The sequence below is a fragment of the Mercenaria mercenaria genome, chromosome 2 (assembly GCF_021730395.1).
Source record: "Mercenaria mercenaria strain notata chromosome 2, MADL_Memer_1, whole genome shotgun sequence".
Classification (NCBI taxonomy): Eukaryota; Metazoa; Mollusca; class Bivalvia; order Venerida; family Veneridae; genus Mercenaria; species Mercenaria mercenaria.
Window position 1 is genome coordinate 99,368,140 of NC_069362.1, and position 26,462 is coordinate 99,394,601.

At 34.8% G+C, this 26,462-nt stretch overlaps 1 protein-coding gene across 1 annotated transcript; it reads left to right on the plus strand.

The window, feature by feature from the left end:
* Positions 1-209: 209 nt before the first annotated feature.
* On the plus strand, positions 210-16,661 carry LOC123564695 (uncharacterized). The gene is made up of 6 exons (XM_045358441.2): positions 210-383; positions 10,409-10,622; positions 12,526-12,674; positions 14,346-14,502; positions 14,826-14,997; positions 16,192-16,661. Exons 1-6 carry the CDS (start codon positions 365-367, stop codon positions 16,207-16,209), a joined length of 729 nt encoding a protein of 242 aa, XP_045214376.2. The 5' UTR covers positions 210-364; the 3' UTR covers positions 16,210-16,661.
* Positions 16,662-26,462: the final 9,801 nt, after the last annotated feature.

Below are 26,462 nucleotides of genomic sequence, written 5' to 3' on the forward strand. Positions count from 1 at the left end.
TCTTGTTCATGCAGTACGGATGGTGAAAACAATCTTGTCTTTGCGTCAAAATGATATTAAATTGGACTATCACTGGCCTGTACTAACCACCCCTTTCAAATTTTATGTAATGTAAACGATCTATTTCTTATCTTCAACATTTAAGTACAAAATATCACAATATAAATTATCACAATTTTGATTTCGTGTTGGCAATTTGACGGGAAACTACTTTTGAAGCATTTATTCAGTAACAAAGTTGGATGATAGGTTGTTGACATTTACATAACTCTTCAGAATCATTTAAATAAACGCTTCAACAAGAGAACAAACATTGATAAGCAAGTTACTGTAGAAGCTACAGTGAAATTAAGGAGATATCAAAATGCTTGCAGCGCTGACCAGTACGTTTACCTTATATTTATTGTTGCACAACGTTGTACTGTCAAGTGTTTAGAAATGAGTCAAGATTTATTATGAAGGAAATATATACGTTTTAGTGCAGTTTTCGGACAATATCTGTTCATTACATATATTACTATTTAGTTTGAGATAGCATCTCGAAGTTTTTTGGTAAAAAATTACATACACCTAGAACTAAGGCTTTGTCGTGTAAATATTACGACATTAAGATATTACAACTTTTCTACATAACATATAGTCTAGCGTATTTAAAAGGTGTACATAAACACGCATCATATGAATGTGTAAATAATGCGAACATATGAATGCCATAAAATATAGACTGTACGTTTGGGTTAGTTCAGCAGAAAGACCTAGAGTTAGATCCATTAACTTGTATATTTAGTGCGACACCTGAAAAAGGATGTAGGAAAATGTAAATATAGTTCAGCTTCGTGCATAATCCATTTTATTATAAAATGTAGAAATAAAAAACATGAATTTATTTCTGTCCTATATTGTGGCGGCTTTCACCAACTTCGGTCTATCGTTCTGGACTCGCAAAAAGAACGAAGTACGACATTTTATCAGTTGGCGTTTATTCTTGCATATGAACTACCTTTTTCTCTGGATCCGGGCATGTTTTAACGGCGGAAAATCCTGTAAAAACAAGACAATTCACATGTTGTTAATGCATGACTCTTATTTTTGAAATGCTCTGCCAGATTCGAATATTTACTTTTAGGCATATGGGCATTAGGTATCTACATTTTCTTTCTCCCATAAAGCCTCTCTTTTGTAGTATAAATCATGTGCTTATCCAATCCAAAGTACCACAGTATCGCTTACTCTACCTGTTAACACTTTATATTCTGCGTTACGAAAAAGAAGACTGTAGAATTTTCGTCGATAATCGTGAATGTATTGAATCGCATGTAACTCTTTTTTTTTCATAAATCAAACTGACGACTTTTGGAAATATCAATAGGTGTGTTTTAATTTAATTTCTCACATAATTCATATAAATCTTGGAAGCAGATCAACATGTATTTTCTCAAAATCACTGCTATACTCATATCGAGGGCTCAGCGCAAAACAGGTCCAACTCACTTATTTTCACAAAATCACTTTTTTGCGTATTTTGTTAGAGCAAGATGAAATACATATTCTGTTAAAATCATGAAATTCATATGTTGATTAATTATTAATTGATTACTAATTATCGAAAAGGTCTATCTTGAACCGGCTTATTTTGTCATTGCAAAACAATTCCATCTTGAGTTGAACTTCTTTTGCACAGGAACTGTGTCTTTCTTTATCAATTTATTGTCCAGTTAGACCTATTTTACACAGTCATGTTATTGATAAACTTTTCATGAAACTAGCTGAAAAAATACATAATTATTATACTATAAATTTTAAAAATATTAAAGATATTTGTTTGTTTCAGTGTAAAGTGCAATATCTTTATGTTTGGCATAGTCACAGCTAAACATGTACTAATTCTGATGTTCAGAAGAACAAAATATTTTGATCTTGAAAAACGTGTTTCTTTTGAGTTTGTGTCTTTTCACGTATTTAAACAAATTTTACCCGTGGAACAGTGATTTTTTTTATAATATATTTCTTTTTTATCACTCGTACAGTGAAACTACTCTGAAGTTTCAGTAATATTCGCTGTGAAAAGCATGAAATGAAGTTATATATTATGGTAGTTATTGAAAGGAAACAACATCAACGTCCACCCAGGTTATATCCACAGGTTACGTGTCTTATAAAAACTTTCACACTATTTGCATTATTACCATAAAAATATCTTTATCATTAAAGTTGTTAAGAAATTATATTAAATAAAAGGGACCAGGCATTATTTTGTTTACTCCACTTATCTGCCATGAGGCAAAATCTATTTCTGTATCTGAACCATTTATTTCTTTAATTATTTTTAAGTATTGCTATGTTTGGCTTTTAGCAATGAAAATTATGAATACAACACTTTATGATGGAGTATGGGTAGCTGATATTTGTCAGAAGATTTAGAGATCATGGACTCTGGGTTACCTATGCATGAGTATATTGGTACCAGTTAGCAGGACAAAAATCATTATTTCGCTGCTCTAAAATACCCCAACATATCAAACTTCAATTTGATAAGTAAGATTTGTTGCTTAAAGTTTGATAAACAATTTACACACTTATCTTCTCAAAGCTTTCATTGTGCATAGAGGTCACTTGAACATATCTTCAGGGAAACTGATCTTGTTTGAAACTGAAGTTCAAAGTCCTATGTGCCTGATCCCTAAACGTAATATACAAAAAAGTTGAAATATGAACATATAAGTAATTTGTACATTTGGTATCTCGTGTTTCCAGCAAGGGTATTTCTTCAAGTGCAAGTGTTTGGTGATTCAGGCAGAAAGAAGAATACACTTCATATTAAATGTGTTATGTTAAAAAAGAAAGACCCAGAACTTCTTGTCCTCACCTATCACGACTATTCCAGGGTAAAAGAGATGAACATCTGCACTAGGACAGATTCTAAATACTCCATATAGTTTCACTTCCCTTGCCCTAGAAATTAATTTACTGTGCAACTTAATGAAATGTTTTATTGTAGCTGTGTATATCAAACATAATCTTCAGTGTTTTCCATTTTTTCTCTCTGAGATATAAATATGAAGATAATGACAACGATTTTGGAAAATTCATAATATTGCTACCGCAATGCAGATACTAGAGTACCAGGCTACCTTCCTATCAGATACTAACAAATTAAAAAAAAAATGTATTGTTTTACTAAAGGATTTAGTAAGTTATAACCAAGCAAAAATCATTTTATATGAAATACACTGAAATGTCTGCAGCTCTAGATCTCCATGTGAAAATAATATAAACACTGTTAAAATGTTAACATTAAAGAAGAGTGTCAACTTTCAAAACCGTAATTGTTTGCTTGCCTTTAATTATGAATAAACTGTTACAAAATTATTCAAGCATGTTTTGAAATATTGCTATTAAAGATGTAAATAAAGATTTTTAAGTTTTTGAAAATTCTTCTAATAAACTTATCTCAAGATATACTCAACTTTCTTCATCTCCTAAGGGTTTTACAAGCATCTTAATTTTATTTGCAAATCAGACTATCTTGAGCACTCTTCTAACAAATCTTTACAATATAACAGTGCAAAATAAGTCTATCTTGAGATAGACCTATTTTGCACTAAAGATTATAGTGCACAATAGGACCAAGTATCAAAAGCATTATTTGAATATCTTTTACAATAAAAAAAAACAAAACTGAATTATAATTTTTGCAGGAATTATAGCATATATGTGAAGCATCATAGTTATATTCCCATATCTTACAAAATAAAACAGTTTTTTAGCTCTCCTAAAAAAATTATTCTTGAAACTGTGTTCCTTTTTGCCAAAGTTTTAAGTGACATGCAGAAGTATGGTTAAAATCATGATTGTAATAAAGAGAAATAAGAATGATCGTTTAAAAGCATTGAATACATGCTTTTTTTAGCGATGTTGATTTGTGCGCATGTTGACCGTTTCCAAGAACAATAAAATAGCAATTAAAATTGTACCGGAATCCTAAGGTCGTCGCCTGTGTAAACAATACAACACGTCATTTAGTCTTCGTGTCGTGATTTTATGCAATAATAACATGTTAAACGATTTTTTTGTGTAATAATTATGCAGAAGCCCTTCAGATATGTTAGTGACCTCGATCTCCAGTCTTTGTAACAAACATTTCCTTGGGCTTTTGCAGACGTTTATACACAATACTTGTATTATTCCTTTTATTTGTTATATACTGCCACAAGCGAAAGAACGAAACTACGTACAATCAGAAAGACGACAATTACATATGTCATCTTTTCTCTGAGAAATGTTCTCCTTTCCTTTTAGATGCGACGCCGTTAGTTTTTCGCTTTTCTGCAGGCGTCAGTACGACGGATGAAGTTGGCAGACATCAGCCATCATTGTCTTGTGTGCGCCCTCGTAATAATACGTATCTAAACGACAATGATTTTATTCAAGAGCATATGAGCGTTTATGATAGACTATTTCGAGTTTAACACGGTATCAACGGGTTTTATGTACATCCGTAACACCAATTATTTGACTGTTTTGTGTGTGATTCTTTTTGAGCGCACCTCTTTGACATTGTACGCTATAATGTAATAATTGTGATGTACAAAAAGTGCTTTTTTTAGGAAATAATATATCCCAAACAGTATTTGTCGTTGAATAAAATCAATGTTTGGAGTTTAGATGCGAAGGAATATAATAATATTCATCTTAACGACACACAATGATTTTATTCATGAGCAAATCACTGTTTGAGATATATTATTTCAAATCTAACATGTTATCAAGGATTATTATGTACGTTTGACGATATCCATCAAAATATGTCTGGTTTCTGTCGATTTCTTTCCCAGCGCGCCGCTATGCCGTCTAACGCTATGACGAAATAATTGTGACGTCAGAAAATGAATTTTGATTTAAACATATTTATTTCAAACATATGTGCATATTACATTTTACAATTTACAATATCGATATTATACATGTTGAAAAAGGATAAGATCCGAAAGCTAAGCTTATAAAGGTATTCTCCTATATGGGGTAACTTTCCAACCAAAATGCATTTTGGAATAATAACACACAGTTTTTAGCCTTCTTTGTTTAATAGGAAGACAAGTCGAGTCTTGTTTAAGAAATAATAAATCTGTTCCTATATTTTATCAGTTAATAAAATATGGGCAGGAGTTTGGATGCGTAATAATTAAATCACGAGTGCGCAGCACGAGTGATTTAATTATTCGCATCCAAACGACTGCCCATGTTTTATTAATTGATAAAATTATTGGAACATATTTATTATTTCGATTCTAACAACGCAAATAATTCGCATTTTACAGTACTACATTTTCAGCGTAATACGTCATTCGGGCCATATGCTGTTACGATTTACCTCCTATGGTTAGAAAGTGTTGCATAGCCAATGGAACGTACGAGGGGCTATCAAAAAATACGTAGACACTTGTAACTGACTACTGAAATGTGGCGTTGTCTATAATTGATTTGTTAATTTGTGTTTATTCACGTATAATTTACCTAATATGAAAAACAAATAATATATTATAACGTTATAAAAATGTGTTTCTTGTGTTTAAACGACCATATGTACGCTCCTATGGCGCAAGCCGAAATAATAACCAAATAAGAAAAATACTCCAACTTGTTTATGCATATTGTCCTGGTGATTAAAGTCAAATTGCGCCAAAACATCACGTTTACATTGTCTGACGTCATTATAATACGTGTGCAAAATTATGACGTCATAATATAACACGTTATTGAAATATTCAATGTTTTGTAGTACAGGTGTGAAATCGTAAAACGAAAAAAATGACAACGCCGAAATTGACGGAGCAGCGCGCTGCTATTAAATTCTGTGTTAAACTCAATAAAACGCCATCGGAAACCATGAATATGTTGTCAGATGCCAATTTGAAACCGCCGGTATGTAGGGCACTTGTGTATAAGTGGCACAAACGTTTTCGAGAAGGAAGGGAATCACTCGAGGACGATTCCGGAAGAGGACGGCCAAAACTTGTGTCTTCTGCAATGATTCAACGAGTGAACGACGTCGTGGATGAAGACAGGCGAATCACTATAGAGGAAATATGCGATAGAATTCATGTGAGTTACGGAACTATACAAACAATATTAACTGAGAAACTCTGTATGCACCGTATATGTGCCCGTTGGATACCTCGTTTACTATCTGCTGATGACAAAAGCCGTCGTGTTGTGGCATCCGGGTAATTTCTGCGCCGTTACAACAACCAAGGCGATGCGTTCTTGAAAAGAATCATCACGACAGACGAAACCTGGCTGTTCTTTTATGACCCGGAAAGTAAACAACAATCGTCCCAGTGGAAGAGATCATCATCACCACCTCCATTAAAAGCAAAAGTTGTGAAATCGGCAAAAAAGAATATGTTTATATTCTTCATGGACATGGAAGGAATGATCCTAAGTCACGCAGTACCACAAGGACAGACAGTCACAGCAGCATACTATTCAAAGGTTTGTTATGATATTCTATATAACAATGTAATATGAATATTTGTATTTTTGAAACTACTATTATTATAATAATCTAAAGTAATTCAGTATTTGAATAACATACATGAAGTATTTAATTTGAACAAAATGCGTAAGCACGTGATTTGAAGATAAGACATCTCTCAATTTTCAGGTCATCAGACGAGACTTGATGCATGCGTTACGAAAGAAACGACCACACATTGCAGCTGAATATATTATATTTCATCAGGACAATGCACCAGCCCATCGTGCCGAATCAACCACCCTTGAAATAGATATTCTGGGGTTTGAACGGCTGATTCATCCTCCATATAGTCCGGACCTCGCACCCATGGATTTCACTGTTTTTCCTGCCTTAAAGTCCGAATTGCGCGGTCACAAATTTGACAATCTTGATCAGTTGCGATACGCCATGAGAACTTTACTTTCCAAGAAGGCATGTGATTGGTACAGAGGTATCTATAACACTTGGGTCCAGAGACACACGAAATGTATAGAGAAAAACGGCGAGTACTTTGAAAAAGTTAAATGACTGACGTCACTGACGTCGTTTTACTTGCACCGTGTGCGCCGTGCTGTAAGCAGTGACTAATTTTATAATAGATTCTACCATGAAAATGTAACTATTGATTTGTTTACTGTAAAATTTTCAACATTTATTGGGTGAAAATTAAATATTTATGCTGTGTAGATTCTATATTTCGATTATCTATTACAAACCATTTGCTTAATAGATCTATACCGAATGTCTACGTATTTTTTGATAGCCCCTCGTATATATATTTGTTTATTTTTTATCAGAATTTTGAGAAGTATATATAATTTAGTAATCTAACAGCTCGCAAGCTAATTATGAACAGAATCATCAAAATAAGCGAGTTGACACTGTATTACGACTGACGAGATTAACTTTTATATGACGTCACATCATTATGACGTCATACTTTATGTCATACATTTATGACGTCACCGCTGAATCATAATTAAGCTAATTGAATTCGCTCGTAGAGATCAGAGCGTGTTTTACGGACCTACACATAGGTCAGTATGAGTTTTTATTATATTTATGTTTTTGAAATGCTGTTTTCAACCGTTTGGCCTTGAAATAATTCGTATGTAATGGAACTAAAGTAGAAGCTCTTATGTTACAATCATAGGGGGTGAAATGTAACAGCCAACCATATTTTATCGTAGATTCATGTATAGGCGATTTCGCTATATGTTTATATAGCAATTGCTGCGGATCGTGTTAGAATAGAATATAGTATTCAGTGATATCAAATACGATTTTTATTTAACTGTGTTGATCTCTATATTTAAATCTCAATTTCCTAAATCTTACCACACTGTGTAAAGATAACAAAGAACCGTTCTGTCCTTCTGACGTATGCAATAATCACGAAAAGACTGACAGTTGTTTCCGTCTGTCGTTCTGTCGCGAACAAAAGAAATGATTCTTTATTAGTTTGCGTCTTTCCGTCTAGGTCTGTCGTAATGTTGTACATGCGCAGGATCAAAAATACTTCAAATATGATGTGTCGCCTTCTTTACATTCTGACAGAGGCATAAACTCACTAAGCGACATTTGGAATCTTTTCGTGATTTTTTTATTTCACAGGCGTCACTACGACAGAACAAAATGGGCAAAATATGTATGTTTTTAGCTCGTGTTTCTATATATTTTTGACTACTCTAACGATATTGAAATGAATTTATTTCAGCTTTATTTAAAAAAAAATTATCCTGTTTCTGAATTTCACTCCACAATTTTATGCAGACATTGAAGATATTTTTTCCGAACCTTGTTTAGCTCATACCGCTGCGATTAGACTACTGATGAGGCTGATCACTTCCAAATCAAATATAAGCCAAGTAGTCCAAATATAAATAGTGCCACGTTCCAGTATGTATGTGTAGCATTTTATCGAAATCGGCATGTTCCTATCGCGCATGCTAGGTCACAAACAGGTAAATAGTTTTCCATATATATTCTATATAAAATTGACTTTTTTAAAGAGCTACCAAACATAGCGAGACCCATTTCAGAGAACAAATCCTTACCTCATTTTAAAGAGTTATGATAAAACTGATATAAAATGAAGAGAAAAGTAGGGGTCGTGTATCTTCTAAGACAGATTTCTCTGGTCACATTTGCTTACTGTAAAAGTCACATCAAAATCACACTGCTGTGACCTGGAAGTACTGCTCATACTAAAATTAAGCTTCACTGGAAAAAATACAACTTGCTCCCCCATTTTTCCTACCAAAATGTCAAAAATACATCCACAATGAAATGTAAACAGAAACTAGCTTTAATTTAGACCTCTGTTGCCATGCCAAGTGAAAAATTAGTGTTCAAAAACCTGTCTGCCATTACGCATTAGACCAGATGGCTCCCACGCTGGTTCCTTTACTATAGTTAGGCCCTAGGTTTAAAGTGGCAGGGGCCAGTTTCGCATTTGGCCCAATGCCGGGTACGTTTTTTAAATAAAATAGACAGATGCTCTTTAAAGGCATTTATATTCAACTGGTTATTTATGATGCTTATTGAACTGAGGATTCCTGCGTACGAGTAGTTATTGTGTAAAGTAAATATGTGCTTGAATCGATTTTCCTAGCTTCGTGTAGACGGCCGGGTCTAAAGTCTTGCCTTAGGTGACGGAATTCAGACGAAATGGAAACGGTCATCTATCCATCCAGATTCAGCTCAAAATTACGGAAAAAGTAAACGGTTATGAGACATTTTTCTTCCCACCATTATTTTCGTCTGGCCACATGCTTTAAAAATATACATGTGTTTTAGGTCAATCATTTGCAGATAATACGGTACAGGTCGCGCAAGGTGTACATTTTGGGCCATTTCTGCCTCAAAATTTAGTGTCCTGAAGCCTGCGTTTTACTCGTTTTTATCACAGACGTAACAGAATCGGCAGACTGAAAATGTCACATAATGAAGTGCTAAGTCTATGGAATACATTCGCTCAACACTTGCCTTGAATTTATCAAAACTGAATTGTTCATGATTTTTTTCGCACTGGTATCAGCGCAGGTTTGTGGAATTTTCTAATCTACTATCCCTTGCCCCCAAATTGCGGCGTAAGAATTATACGTCTCGGAAAGGGACATTGAAAGAAGCGAAAAGGAGTAAATTCAGCGGCTTGTATTTAACGAACTGTTTTCTTATGTAAAAGTCAACACCCATTTTTCTTTTTGTTTTTCTATAGCAGCTATATAGTTCGTTACGGGAATATAAGTCTCTGAAAATCTGATATGCTAGAAAATGTCGAAAAACCGTTATAAAGTAGGTGCATTTGATATGAAATAAGGTTACAACACACTAAATAGATTAATTCTTTACTCTATATAAAGTTGACATTTCCGATGGCCATAGCACACATCAGGACCCATTTTAAATGTCTGTAACTTACATTTTGTTGAAGAATATTGTCAGTGCTGAATAAAATTCAAAAGAACAGTGGGGGTCATGTTTGGTGCAAAAAAATATTTTCAGTTAAACACACAGACAGCAAAATCAGCTAAAATAATTATACCCCAAATTATAGTCACTGTGGTGGTGTATGATCCGAGTTCCCATGAAAAATTCTGTCATGTTTTTATTTCATTACGAAAATGCTACTTGCATGTCAAGTATAGATCTGTCATGTGATTTCAAAATAAAATGCAAAGAATATACGGAAAATAGCTCTACAGAGCAAAAAAAAAAAAAAACAAAAAAAAAAAAAAAAAAAAAAAAAACAGAGGAATATTTGAATCCGCCATTATGCGACTACTATTGTTTTCGCACAATTTTCCTATTTAGTGTCTGTATGCAATAAAGAACAGCCGGATTTAGTAGTGTTCAGCCTTTATCATTTTTTTCTGTGTAAATTTTCAGTTCTTGTTCATCTTTTGGCAATACACGCTGTGACAGGTGCAATGTCAGGCGATGAGTTCAGTTGTCACAGATTTTCGGATGTATATCTCAGATTTAAGGATTGTTTACGAGAGGATGATGTTTTGGATTTTAGACGTATAATTAATAATATGCTGCAGAGTGATGGTGTTATCAAAGGCGATGAAATCCTTACAGAACTGACGCAGGTCTGCAGGTAATAAAAACTTTATGTCATGTGTACGTTTTCTCTCGCATCGCTTGGCTAGAGGTGTGCATATAGACAGATGATAAAAATGTATTAAAACTAAAATGCATGGTTTTAGGAATTATAATTTGCGTTTTACCACAACTGGCTTAATTACGGAAGAGCATAAGTGCCAAGGGTCTGTTATTTATTAACTTGAAATTTTGAGTTAATATCTCCGAAATTTTGAGTTACGTTTCTCGAACTTTCGAGTTACTAAGTCTAAATTTCGAGTTCCTATGTCAAAATTTCGAGTTGCGTATCTTGAAATTTCGACTTAGTAACTCGAAATTTCGAGATACGTAGCTCGAATTGTCGAGTTAGTAACCCGCAATTTCGAGATAATAAATTGAAAACGCACCTGGCACTAATGCTCTGATTTATTTTTAAAAAATTAAACTGTTAGTCTAGAAATTTTTTAGTGTTATCCTTTTTTCATTCTTACATAAACCTGGATAAAAAGCTGCGCTTTGTTTCCTTTTACATACGGCGCAAGCCAGAAAAAGATGTTATTTCACAAAAAAGAAAATATATTACGCGTCAGATAATTTAACAAATATAAACTGGAACTCTACATTGATATGTGTGTTTAAAGCATCATGTGTCGTCATTTGCGTTTACGGACGTTAAGTACGTATGTAGGATTTCAAAGAAAACAGGCTCCCAATTTTCGGAACTTCAAAAGTAAAATATAAATTGTAGCATACCTTTTTATTGGATTGATGACCAACTGAAATATAAATGTCACACGAATCATGAAAGTTTTAGTAATCGTTACATAAATCGTTTCCGTATTACCAAACATATTACCATTCTCGTATTTTGTATATGGATACGTTAAATCGAACTTTCATCTTCCCTTTAGAATTTGTGTAAAATGAGTCCGCAGTTATAAAATTTCTCTTGCTTCTCTACAATTGTAAGTAGTTTTCAACGTACGACCGATGGTCAAATATCTAATATTGACATTTCTGGTCTTTTAAGCAAAAACCCTGGTTAGGTACCATTTCCATGGGAAAATGTATCTTTTGTAGCGTGAACACTTCAGCAATGAGTTTACAACAAATATACTTTTAAAAAGTACACAATATCTCTAATGCACCTGTCCAGTAATTAAGAATTTCAGAAGTTTCTTTCTTGCATGACATTTTCATGAAAAGAATCATTGAGTGCGTAACATCATTTGTGTCGTCACTTCTATGCGTGTCGTCGTGTTTAATGTCGATATTTTCAAAAGAACATAATAATTATTACATAATAATAAATATGTAGTATCTGTTTGTAATAAATAGATTATTAGATTTGAATCTAGAAATATGCTCTCGTTCTTCCGCGGAATAATATTGCGTTCCCAAAGTCACGCAGAACTCGTGTATATTTCACGATAAAAATTTAATAAGGCCAAAAAAAATTAATGTTTAGTTTCTCAGGCCCCGCCGCATACGATTTTGACCCGCCGCATCTAAAATTTTTATCAAAGAAAAACTGAAGAAATTCGCGAAAAGAGAAAAATCAACAAAAATTGAGGACAAAAGAAGGAAAATATGTGAATACATACGAATAAGTCGTCAAGAATGGTTCCTTTGTTCATCAATGTTTTTTTAAGTGTGTTAAATATGGATGTACATCATTGGATTTCATATAAAACGGGCAATGTCGTTAATAAAAAAGAAAATAAAAATAAAAAAAAATCCGCACTGCCTCATCAAATTTTGCAAAAAGTGGCCTGAGAAACTAAACATTAATTTTTTTTGGCCTAACCTATAATTATAAGTTTTCTCCCTCTGTGTTTGTTTGTTTCAAAAAAAGGAAAATTTGTATCTCAGAGTACTGACAGCACTTGTGATTTGACAGTATGAATAACTAATTTCAGTAATCGAGAGACTGCAGAAAAAATCGACTCCTGTGTTGAAAGGATCGTCACAGACTGTCCGACACTTGAAGAGATAATACATGATACAGTTGGAAACAAGATTTCATTCTTCTGTGAGAACGATAATCCGTCAAGCATGATCAGTGAAGGTACAATAGATGCGGTCCAAAAACGCATTTCACACTCATTTCATACTGAAGGCGTTGGCGTGGTTTATTGTTTCATATATCACGAATCAAAGGTCAGATGCGCTGGAATTTAACCATGTTCAGCCATGTTATATCATACAACAAACTACAAGAAAGCCTTGATTATTTTGTCTACAAGTTGTTCTTGTTTTTTTAGGCGTGTGTGTCGGGGGAGGGGGCGGGGGCGGGGATAGTGTTACTTAAATTTGCCCTTGTCCTTAAGACTGTCGGAGCGAACGAAACTACATTTATTGGGTACCGAGGACAATAGATGACGTTAAATTTTGTTCTTTTCGCACTGCTAACTGGATATTTTCTGCCGCTAGTTAAGTACTTAATAGCGAAGGAAAACTTAAGTTTCTGTTTTATTACTTCACTGCAGGTTGAAAATCAGCTTCGGGATTGCACTTTTTCATCCGTCTATCTATCCGTCATTTCATCCGTCCGTCCGCATTTCGTATCCGATCCGAAAGCTCTGTCACCCATCAAGGAAGTTTAATATTGCTTGCACAAGTGTTCCAGATAATTAGACAACGTGTCTTGTGCAAACCCGGACCCCAAGCTCAAAGGTCAAGGTCACAATGTCAGGTCAAACCTCTATGATTTCCTGTCTGGTCTGTAACTCAACAATCCATGAAGGCATTTTGATATTACTTGACACAACTGATTTTCACAATAAGATGATATATCATGCAAAACTTTCAGACATCTAGAAAATCCTGGCGGTCATACGTTAACATTACATGAACAAGGCTTATTTCCTGTTCGGGGCAGAACTCTGTCATCTAATAAGGAATTTTAATATTACTTAGCACAAATGTTTCCCATAAATAAGACAACGTGTCGAGTGCAACACACATATCCGTAGCTCTAAGTTCAAGGTAACACTTGGAGGTCAAAAGAAAAGAGTGGTTTTTTTCCTGTCCGTTTCATAGCTCTGTTAATCATTAAGGGATTTTAATATTACTTGACACAAACGTTTCCCATAATGAGACAACGAGACAACGTGTCATTATGAAACTCTCATATCCCTAGCTCAAAGGTCAAGGTCAGAATAGGAGGTCTAATGTTAATATGTTGTGTGTTTTTTCCTGCACGGTTCATATCACTGTCATCCATGAAGGGATTTCAATATCATTCGACAAAAACATCCTCATAATGAGACGACACTCAGTTCTCAATACCGAAAATGTTTAAGGAACACTATGAGGTTAAACGTCAACAGGGTGTTTTCCTGTCCATTCCATTACTCTGTCATCCATGAATTGATTTTAGTATTGTATAGCACAAATGTTTCTCATAATTACACAATTGTCATAAGCAATACCTAGGCCCCTAGCTCAAAGTCAAGGCCACACTTCAATGTCAAAAGTCAACATTGATCTTTTTCCAGTCTAGTTTGTAGAATATTTGTCATGTGGAGCAATAGCTGTAGATTTTTATACGTGCAAATAAATCCAAACATTCTGTATTATAACGTATTGTACATATAGTACAATATTACATATACATAAATGACAGATATCAGATCAGTATGTTATACATGTGACTGCAGTTGAGATAAGTAGTCACCTTCCAGTAGGAGACTTTGTATTGCATGTTGATATTTCGCTCTCTTGTTTTGTCTTGTAGTATTGCAGCATGATTATATGTATAACGTTGATTGTTCCTCTGAGGAAAATCAAGTGTATGAAATATTCTGGGAATGTGCACAAGAGGCCTACTCCGAATCAGAAGGGATAGATGTCTGGAATGGGCCTGTGAGCGATGCTCTGTCAATATATACACAGTAAGATTTTTCTAACTTGCAATCTGTTAAAAGCTGTTTGCACTTCTTATATACATTGATATTGCTTTAGTTGCTGCTAATAAGGCAGAAATTTAATAACATATAAATTATAATGTAATAAATAAATAGAATATTTTCAAGGACGACAGTGAGACTGGAAATATGTTAAATCGATTTAGTGCACATTTTTGCTGCAGATCTTTTCAAAACAGAATCCCCACACACATCATGTTTGTAGCATTGTCATTGTGGGTTGAAAAGTAATAATACAATTTAGCAAAGATAAGGCACTGTATTCATAAAACAACTTTCCCTGTTTTTAGAATAAGGGAAGTATGGTTTCAGTGTACTCTGCAAGAAGAAAGAAATGAAGATCAAAGTGTATTAGCATGTGGGGCAACATGGCAGGACACGCTGATATATTTTTGGATATCGATCTCAGGCCATGGTTACCTTACACCAACACTTACAGCAAGTAACGTGGCTGAGTTAAAGGTATATTATGTGCTAGTTAATGGTATAGTATGTGCTATACAATGTTACCGAGTTAAAGGTATATTATGTGCTAGTTAATGGTATAGTATGTGCTATACAATGTTACCGAGTTAAAGGTATATTATGTGCTAGTTAATGGTATAGTATGTGCTATACAATGTTACCGAGTTAAAGGTATATTATGTGCTAGTTAATGGTATAGTATGTGCTATACAATGTTACCGAGTTAAAGGTATATTATGTGCTAGGCAATGATTACTGAGTTAAAGGTATCTTAAGTGCTATACAATGATTACAGAGTTAAAGGTATCTTAAGTGCTATACAATGATTACTGAGTTAAAGGTATCTTAAGTGCTATACAATGATTACTGAGTTAAGGTATATCATGTGTGATACAATGATTACAGAGTTAAAGGTATATTAAGTGCTTTACAATGATTACTGAGTTAAGGTATATCATGTGTTATACAATGATTACAGAGTTAAAGGTATATTATGTGCTATACAATGATTACCGAGTTAAAGGTATATTATGTGGTATACAATGATTACTGAATTAAAGGTATATTATGTGCTATACAATGATTACTGGGTTAAAGGTATGTCATAACCGAGTTAAGGGTATATGATGACGGCTTAGTCAAAGATATATTATGCTGGCTTAGACATAGAAAACAGATTTTTTGATACTATAATAGCATATTTACCGTTACGAATTTCAGCCATTCTTGACTATCAAATTTCACTAAAATTGCAATTTTGACCGCATTTGTGTCCTGGTTTGTAGGATAGCATAATAACACAACTTAATGCATGTAAATAATATTATTAAGTAAGCTTTTTATCTGAACTACTGCAATAGTCTTTTCTGCAATATAAATAGTATAACAGTGGTCCTTTCCGCTATATCAGTAGTATTCAATTAGACTCATAAGTCTCAATAGTCATGACTACTTATGCAGCCCGTTTAGTATGTTTAAAAAGACATTAATCTCTTCTCGGATTTCTTGTGCAATACACAAAAAAAGAAGAAAAGGACAGAGACAGAATTCGTTGTAAGATAGGAAAATGTTGTACAAAAGGAAAATCCCACTTCATAAAAAAATCTAAATAATGCTAAGCTAGCATAAAATAATTGCATAGCTCAGAAGATATATTTTCCTATTGAATTTAGAACTTGTTTTCTGTTTCAGCACATCAAAGTATACTAGGATAAAGTCAAACAAGACAGCAAGAAATATTCCAGAAAACTTACCAATCCAATTAACACACGTACTACGCGATTTGTGTTCTTGAACTAGTGTTATGAAATTACATAAAGATGAACTGGCTCTGTTTTTATTGAATCTAATTACATACAATAATATAATAAAGTATAAATAGTCAAAATACAATATAACTTCACCATGTCGAGTATTTAGCATGGCCGTAATTTTATATTCGTTAGTAATCCTTTAGCCTACTGGCGGCAAGGTTATTCGACCTTTGAGATTAGCTGAAGCTATAAAGCTGATGCTTATCTAGTCTAAAGATTGTGGACCACGATGCCTTTTTTGGCTTCGTTTGTTAACACACGCCGCGCTGCCATATGACCCCTGTGCGTTTTACTTCCAGGAAGTGATGCGACTTCATCCGTTTGCTGTTCCAACTGCCGCAATTCGCCGACGATGACGTCTATTAAGAAATCTATTAGTTTGATGGATCACGTAAATCAGTGTGAAGAAAGTAAAAATTAAATTGTAAAAATAAGAAATAAATTGTTGTTATGTAAATAGCACTGGGCCGTTTAACTTAATATACACGTTTTCGTTCTCAACACACTTTAAACAGTCCAATATATTTTATTTATAGATGGTATTTACATTTATTTATAGCTGGTATTTACATAACAACAGGTTGTCCCTTTATAAACCAAATAATTTATTCACAGCAGATCCTTTCGCATTGTATTGACAACGAACAAGAAACAGGATATGTCAACTTTTATTGCACAGGTGTAAAATGTTTGCGCGAAGAGAAAAGACGCCATAATTCCAGGTATTTTTCTGTCAAACATCCAAACGATGGAAAGTGCACCACTGGCGATTCCCATAATATGAATGCCGGTTAATATTTTCTACAGGGTTTGGTAAAATATCAGTGAGAGAATTTGTTCGGGTATGAACTGTCACCAATGAAAAATGTGAACGACTTGTTGGTATCCGATTATTTTTTTAATGTTGAATGAAATGTCTGTTTCATGTGCCACTGACGAGTTTTTAATAAAAGAAGTGTCCGAATTACAAATATAAGTCATAATTCTGTCATACTGTAGGCAGGAATCCGCGACATAGAAAAACGGCTCGTCATGACATCTATGGCATTTAGGAAAGATTCGTTTTCGCTATTTATATAATTTGTTCAATGATAACCATTTGAGACAAAATAACACTACATTATCAAAAATAAGTCAAATATTGATAAAAATGTCAATTCTATGAAATGCCAACATACTGTCGTTTTCGACTACGGCAAATAACACAGATTATGTGATTCGTCCTGAAATGTGTAAATCTATTACCAAGGCTCGTCAGAAAGCATTACGTTTAGGAAGTAAAATGAGGCTATTATAATAGTAGCTCGATCTGGAATGCTGTATTCGGCTCGAGTGGATTTTTGCCAGATCGAATCTCACGAGGCGCGCAATCAGCAATCACGCCGTAACGTGGCACACGCGTGTATATCAGCGCACACTAGACACCAGCGAAATTCGAAAATAATGGGCAGCCTTTTGAAGGGGCACCGGAGAAGGAACCAGATTCATTTCAACTAAAAAAAGTAAGGTGAGTAAGACTTATGCCCGCCCTCCTTACTCCTTACATTTGATGGTTTCTATTTACGGACAACAATACGTCTTGAAAACTATTTCCTTATTTTGAAGCTATTTTAAAGTTAATTGTTATATCACTGCTTTGTAATTATGTGAATTTAAATATGAATTTCAGATGTCTGTTAGTATACTTGCACATTTAACAACTACCGTCACTATGTCCACTGAACAGATGTAAAATATGAAAATAAGAAAAAAAGTAATCAGAATAACACGTATGCAATTTAGCAACGTCTATCCTGTCATACGTACGAGAGAAAAAAAGTTAAATGAGAGTTTTAGATACAACAAGAAAAAAACACCGACACGTTAATAATATCTCCCGTTTAACTTTCCCTTTTCCTGTCAATCTTAGATAATTTGGACTAAGTTGTCATAAACAATGGTATGGTATTTATTAAACGGGCAAAACTCGCTTATCTCTATAATAGAAAATATTTGTCGCTGTTTTTTTTTTCGAAATATCTTTCACCGACAGAACATCAGATGGAATATTTCACTCGAGGCTGCGCCTTTCGTGAAAACTTAAAAACTGGTGTTCACTAGTGAAAAATATTTCGATCTTGCACGTAAAACGTCAACCAATTTTTGTTTGCGTTTCTTGTCATTTCAATGTTTTTTATTAAAAAAGTACAAGTTTTATCCGCGCCAAGTCACGCGCATAGGACAATGTCATACTCAAATTCATGATGCCACAACATCAGTACTGTCCACGTGGGTTCTGTGAAATTAGTCTGCTAAGTGTGGGTAGGCCAAGCTTTGTAATAAAATAGTTCAACATCTTCCTCCGATGATCTTGAAGGATATTGTTTAGCTATAACAGAGACCAGTTTCTTACATGAAAATTGTTTGTTTTGCGGTTTTCCTTTTTATAACATACATGGACGGTCCGCTTTCAATATATCACACAAATGATTCATCATGTCTTTAAAGTCTGTTCTTGTAATGAATGTTAAATACATGCTGCTTCAGAGTGCGCTTCCATACATATTTTGCGAGCTATGTTTCTGTATAAATCTTTACAGACCATCCGAAAGATTATACTTTTGCAAATTGCGAACAATGGCGGATATGAATCCTAGGGAACCAGAGTCAAATTTCATAAATTTATGTAATAAATATGTTATCTAATGTTGATGCTTTTTGAAAATAATGTACAGGTAATGATACTGGTATTTTTTAAATTCATGTAAATGACTATCGTCAGCTACTAAATCCATGTAAATGGCTATCGTCAGCTACATTATTACTGGTATCGTCTAAATCCATGTACATGTAAATGGCTATCGTCAGCTACAGTATTACTGTTATCGTATAAATTCATTTAAATGGCTATAATCAGCTACATTATAACTGGTATCGTCTAAATCCATGTACATGTAAATGGCTATCGTCAGCTACAGTATTTACTGGTATCGTATAAATTCATTTAAATGGCTATAGTCAGTTACATTATTACTGGTATCTTTTAAATTCATGTAAATGGCTATAGTCAGCTACATTATTACTGGTATCGTATAAATTCATTTGGTATAAATGATGGTGCATTCTATCATACTGGTATCGTTTGAAAGTGTTTGTTCAAACATCAAACCATTTTGATAAAAGGGGTTTAAGAACCATCTGCGGTAACAATATCAAAGTCTTTAAACGGACGAATTGCCTAAACTTTTCATTTATTCTGGTGACTTTTACAGACATCTGTATCAAACGTTAAAAAGGAATAACGCTTTTTAAAATTGGTTAACATTTTGTATACCTTCCAGAATATTTACAGAAACTTCTGTTCAGTATTATGTTTTATTTCACATATAATAATCAATATTTCTCTTTCCCAGTGTTAAAATGGATACCAGTACAAACAATGACTGGCTAAGTCAATAGCTTAAATCAACCCCTTAGGTTTCATTGATGGAATGAGTCAGCTGTTTAGTCGGATGTATAAACGTTTCAAATTTTCAGTTTAGGTTTGAGCTATAACTTCCGAAAAAGGGTTTGTAAAATATGCTATGGTAAATTAACCCATTTTCAAACAAGAGGGCGATGATGGCCCTAGAATGCTCACCTGAGTTTTAGAGCTTGAGCAGGATAAAGTGTGTGCAGCTTTGGAAGTGATCCATAATATGCTCCAAATGTCGAAAGTTCCAGAGGCAGCATAAATTAGTATGCAAATGGCTAATAGTTCAAACACTATATGCTTTTTAGGTGTTTAAAATTGGGCGAAAAACATACACACAGCGTTGTTTGCCGTAAAAATCTCCCCGTACATTCAATCAGGGCTGTTATATTTCGATCTTCTCAGATCGTTCAGCACGACTTTTATGTCGTGTTACTGGTGCTGTGTAGTTTCTCAGCATGAACTTTTCGGCCTGGGTGGTTCCAATACTCCCGCTTTCATAGCTTTGGGTATTGTTTAATCACCCCTTGGATATGGTGCCTGCTTTTTAATTTTGTCTTCTGGCAGTTCCTGTGATATGCAGGCTCCATAATCTCAGATCCCCTTACTAAATTTCAGTTTGTTTAGTTCTGCTCATTGTTTTCTCGTTTAGGGCAAACCCATTATTTTAACTGGGGTCCATACGCCGCTTTTCATGGAATTACACGCTAGTGGAGCATTGAAGGTTCCATGTACACCGCCGTATGAACACATCTGCGGATGTCTCTAAATTGTTTTTTGTACTTTTAGCATGTGTAAATGTTGAGTTCTGCTCAACCCGGGGCTAGAGGGCGTGGACAGTAGCATGCATTTTAACTACAGTCCATGAACAGGCTCAATCAAACCGAGTTTGCAACATTCTCGTTTTTGTTGTGTTGAGCGACGTGTGGAGTTTCCACTTTTTCTACTTTATAGATTTAAACTACGTATAACTACACATGTAATAGTATCTATACATATGTACTGTTTTGTAAAATACTAGACGAATATTTTTCTTCTTTTTTTCTCATTATTTTGTTATGTAAACACGTGTAACAGCCTTGTACAAACATTTGTCATATTGTATTCTCATTCTGTCATATGTTCATATGAAATGAGAAAATAAATGGATATTATATTGTATTGTGTATTACTGAGAAGGGTTTACAGGTACCGGTTTAAAGGTTTTACTATTAAGATCAAGAGACCATGTGGGTAGTTTTAACTAACCATTATTTTTATACTGACAAACATTCTGACCATGACCAAGTTTTTGTTGGTACAGACATTAGGCGTCATGTGTATTCAAAAAGCCACTGTTGATGACAATGTCAGCACACAATGGGCGATCACAATTTAACTCTCCTTCAGTACTTTGTGCTCAGGTGCATGCACTTAAACAGCTAAGAGCAAATGTTTGAGGGATTGCATCACAAGTAGCCCCCCCCCCCCCCCCCCCCCCCTCCCGCAATCAAGCGTATCACACTTTGATTCATTGAAACGAAGAAGCCATTGATCTGCCCATGCCCCAAGTGAATTTAAATCAGACTGTAAATCTTCATAATCATGTGTATTGTTCACTTCTCTATAAACCTTAGTTTCTACTCGAGGATTTGAAAATCTAAGTTGGTCTGAACACAATTCATAATGTAAATTCCTTACCCCACCCACTTTCGTATACAAATGCTGATTATTTGAACAGGAACATACAGAAAACAGAAAAGTGACATGCATCAATACGTATTTACCCTTACCAAAATAATGTAGATTGGTGTTATCAAATAAATTAGTATGTTTTCATCCGACTTCCATTGAAATAAATCCGATTTTTTGTAGGGACACAATTTGGCAAACATTTGAAGAAAATGGGTGAAGGACGTTGAAAGTGGCGGACGTGTTGGAATCTTGGAATGCAAATTTTATTGTTTTAAACTTAATTTTAAGTTATTTTATGACATTTTTTTATAACATTTTCATGTTCAAAAACTGTATTGTATCAGTGTGGACTGATTCGAACTATGAAATAGTTGCTCAGTAGGAGTTTGGAACTTTTCTTTGTGTGTGAACATGCCGAAAGTGCGGCAGCCATCTTGGATTTTTTAAAAAAAAATTAAAAAGAAGATTTTTTAAGACTATTTTATGACAGCTACGAGAGTTTTAACGTTTTAAAATACATTCATCTTGATTGCATGCACTTTGTGGTTGATCTGATCTAGGAGAGGCTCCTTCGCAACGAGAACCTTCGGCGATTTCTTGAAAGTGTGAATCTTCAATTACTCAAACCTGAGTGTGTAGACCATATAATCAAAGCAAATAATTTTAGCTCTTAATTTGATTGTTTTTAGCTCATTTTTTTAAACTATTTGAGACAATCTGCAGGTAGTTCACAATGAGAAGGTGTAGCTCTAGGATGAAAGCTATCAGAGACAGAGATGATGAATTGAAGGTATGTGTGTGCGGAGTGTGGCAACAAGGAGTTACGCTGATCAAGGTAGTGAAAATGTAATAGTAAACAAGGTAACGTCTACCACCGACTATAGTTTGAATGTTAAAAAGGCAGTCTCAAAAAAGATAACAGCAGCAAAAAGATCTATAAATATTGTGAAAGTAACAGGCGGTGGCTTGGTGGTTACTACTGATGCAGCTACAAATGAACTTTTAAAAAACGCCACACATGCATACTACCAAAAGCTGAGCACAGACAGGGAAGAAATTCACTTCTCGAACACAACAGACTCGTCGGGTGCAAATGTTGTTCAGATAACTGTTAGAGTGAATGGTGAATATACTGTGTATTTTTATAATGCAAGGTCACGTCTTTTAATTAATGGTAGAAATACAAAGCTTTTTATTGAAACAGATCTTCCAGGCATACAACAGAAATGTAATGGTGCTACGGTGGATGGCCGGCCAGTGGATATCGACATGCTCAATCAGGCAATTGTGGAAGGCTTGAAAGGTTGCATTTCCGTGAATGAAGTGAACACTGAAAGTATGGGAAAACCGGTGGTGAAACCTAAAAATGTATCAAGTAAGAGTTTAGAAAATGAGAATATTCTTTGTCTCAAGTGCAAGAAGAACTGTCGTACGAAAAGTGTGTACTGCAATAAAAACGGGCACTGGGTTCATTATAAATGTTTAAAACTGTCGCAGGAACAAATTTCGAAAATTCAAAATGATAAAAGTGGCGAATATACATGTCCTTTGTGTAAATCTGATCCTCTAGTGCTTCCACAGTGTAGAATTGAATTAGCCAGTGGCTCCACTGCCGCGGGGGTATCTTAGAGGAAGAAACATATGTAGAGGTAAACTTGGACAGGGAGGAGGTGAGTGGATGTGCTGATTCAGCTCAAGAGCCATCAACTCTGAACATTGATGATGAAACTTTGGTAAAAGGTAAATCTAGGCCTAGACTGTTAATCGATCCTCACCTTGACAATAACTTGGATCCTATTGTTAATAACCAGGACAGTAGGGGTGACCAAAGCCTTGCCTCCTGTACAAATTGTGAAAAATCAGCTGAACTCAGATCGAAAGCTAACAGACAGAATAAATGGGAAAATGAATTGAAAATTAAAGAAAGTCGGTATACAGACTTACTGAATAGCAAACTTAGAATAGAAACGTATACTAAAAAGCTTGAAAATAAAGTTAACGAGCTAGAGCTGACGATTAAAACACTGAAAGAAAGAATTGAATCTGGACATCCATTTTCTGCTACTGGTACAAGGGTAATTAGTAGCTCGGTCGAGACATCTGATTTCAATTTAACTAATGAATCTGCTTCCGCACCATCCTGTGAAATCAATAAAGATGGGTCTGTCTATTGTGTAGACAATCTTGACTTTGCTAACAATTTCAGATCACTGCATAACAGAATTAGCGGAATTGTGCTCGCCCAGATAAATAAACAACTCGATCGCATTGAAAAAGGTATGAACGACCCTGTGCAACAAAGCTCAAGCGGTGAAAGTGACGGATTAGTAGAGCAGTCGACGTTGAGTCAAAACCAAACTGTAAGTAACGAGCAGCAAGTAGGGAAACCAAACCATCCTGGGAACATTGAGTTTTCAACGAAACAGCCTATTGTGCAAGAAAACCAACCTATTAATATTGATTATGTAACAGGTAACCCAGTTTTCTATAAACAATCTCAAAAAACAAAGATTAATCCTCCTAGACCATCAATACATAGCCAGGTACAGCCAGGAATGGAACATATGATAGATTTGACACAACCACCACCAATAATACCTTGTGAGACTGTTCATGCCAACAATGTACTAGGTACTGATCATCAATCTAGATATTTTGGTCCACCCCGACCGCCAATGTCTTCAAAGGAGGCACCCCCTTTTCGTCATACCAGCAACATTCGGATCCAGTTATAGATAAGCAAGACCGTGTGTCACCTCGCGTTTCCTCATTTAATTGCAAAATGTTAGGACGTCGGCAATTGCGATTAATGAACTTTTTAAAACATGTGATTTTATTCTACTACAGAAACATTGGCTGTTCCAAGCACAGATACATTTGTTAGGTGAAATAAATTCTTTTTCCGACTATGCCGGCAAGGGTGCGGACTTTCGAAATCCTCTGTCTCCTATTCAAATGCCTCGGGGGTACGGAGGTATCGCTGTGTTATGGAAAGACAACATAAGCAGATTTGTAACAGTGCTAGCTGATGGTTCTGAGCGCATACAGTGTGTCGAATTTGGTAATAAAAACAGTGTTTCCAGAAAAACTTTAATTATTTCAGTATATTTTCCATGTAGGGGCTACTGTTCCAGTAATAATGACTTTTGTGCATGTGTTGATGAACTTAATGAAATTGTTTTGAAATATTCACGTTCACATAACATCATTATCGGTGCTGACCTTAACGAAGATCTAAACAAAACTGGTAATGAAAGGCGATTAATATATATTCGTGACTTCATAAGTGAATGTAACTTACATTATGATTGTGTCGGTCCAACTTTTGAGCATCCAAACGGCTTACACAAATCTGAAATAGACTATTTTTTAACATGTGGTGATACTGCCTTTTTGAAGGGAATGAAAGAAATAGTTGAAATTGAAGCAAATGTCTCTGATCACATGCCGATCGTCATGAACATATCTGTAAACGCGTCAAAGGTGAAACAGAAAAACTCCAAAAAGTGTGAACAATCATCTGTCAACAAAACTAACTGGGATAAGATCGATAAAGACGCATATCAAAGTGCGGTGAATGACTTATTACAGAGTACAACTTTTGATGTCGTCATTGAAAATAATATTATGTCACTGTGTTCTGCCATGACGCAAGAGTCTGCAAATGTCTTTGGTAAAAAGAAGAATGGCAGGAAGTCCAATCCTAAGCTGGCTGTCTGGAATGAAGATATCTCTTATGCACTAAAGAAAAGTAGGGATGCTTATAAAATGTGGGTAGAAGCAGGAAAGACTTGCAACACCAGTGACTCATTGTTTATAATTATATAAATCATAGGAATTGTAAAAAACAATTCAGGCAATAGTGTAGAATAGCGGTTGCTGAAGATTTTAAGAGGGAACGAAACAACATAATGAAGGCTAGGACTGGTGACCATAAACTCTTTCACAGACTCATAAATAAACAGCGTGGTTCTTTGAAAAAAGTAGTCGATGACTTGTATGTGGATGGGACATGTTACACGGGTGAAGATGCGCTGTTAGAGGACTTCAGAAAACACTTTCAAAGATTAGCCGAACCTTCAGAAATGGGACAGTTCGATCTCAAGTACCATGAACATGTAAGAGCTGAAATGAAATATATTATTGAAAACGTCGAAAGAACGCACATTGACCCAGTTTCTTATTCTGAGCTTGAGAAAGCATTAAAATCTATACATAAAGGTAAATCGTCTGATTTTTATGGTGTTAACATAGAGCATGTTCTGTACGGGGGTGAAGTCCTACGTCATAATCTTCTCAGTATCATAAACTCTGTTTTTGGAAGTGGTGAGGTACCGTCATGTCTGAAAATCGGGCTTGTGTCTCCAGTTTTTAAAAACAAAGGACAACCATCTGAAGCTACAAACTATAGAGGTATCACTGTACTGCCAACATTATGCAAAATTATTGAATCTGTTATACGAAACCGTATTCAGGAACAGATATTGCTGCATCAGAACATAACTCAACGTGGTTTCACAAAAGGGTCGTCGCCATTGAATGCTGCCTACATTCTTGAAGAATTTTATCGTGACTGTGCAGACAACAAGGTTGATGCTAATGTTATTCTGTTAGATGCGAAAGCTGCTTTCGATGTTGTGTGTCACTCGCACATAATGAGGAGACTTTATCACTCGGGTATTAACGAAAGACATTGGCTTTTAATAAGATCCTTGCATGAAAACGCTTCAAGCGTAGTTAAACTTAAAAATAAAACAAGCGACAAGTTTGAAACTTCACATGGGGTACGTCAAGGTGGAATATTATCGACTGATCTCTACAAAACATATGTAAATCCTTTGTTGAATCAACTAGAATCTACAAAAATCGGTGGGAAAATTGGAACATTATTAACAAATAACTGTTCTTGTGCTGACGACATTTGTATTATGAGTAGCGTTGAATATGAGACTCAGTTGTTAATAAATATTGCAAATAACTGATGCGGATGAAGAAAGGTATCTTTTGCAACCGACAAAAACTGT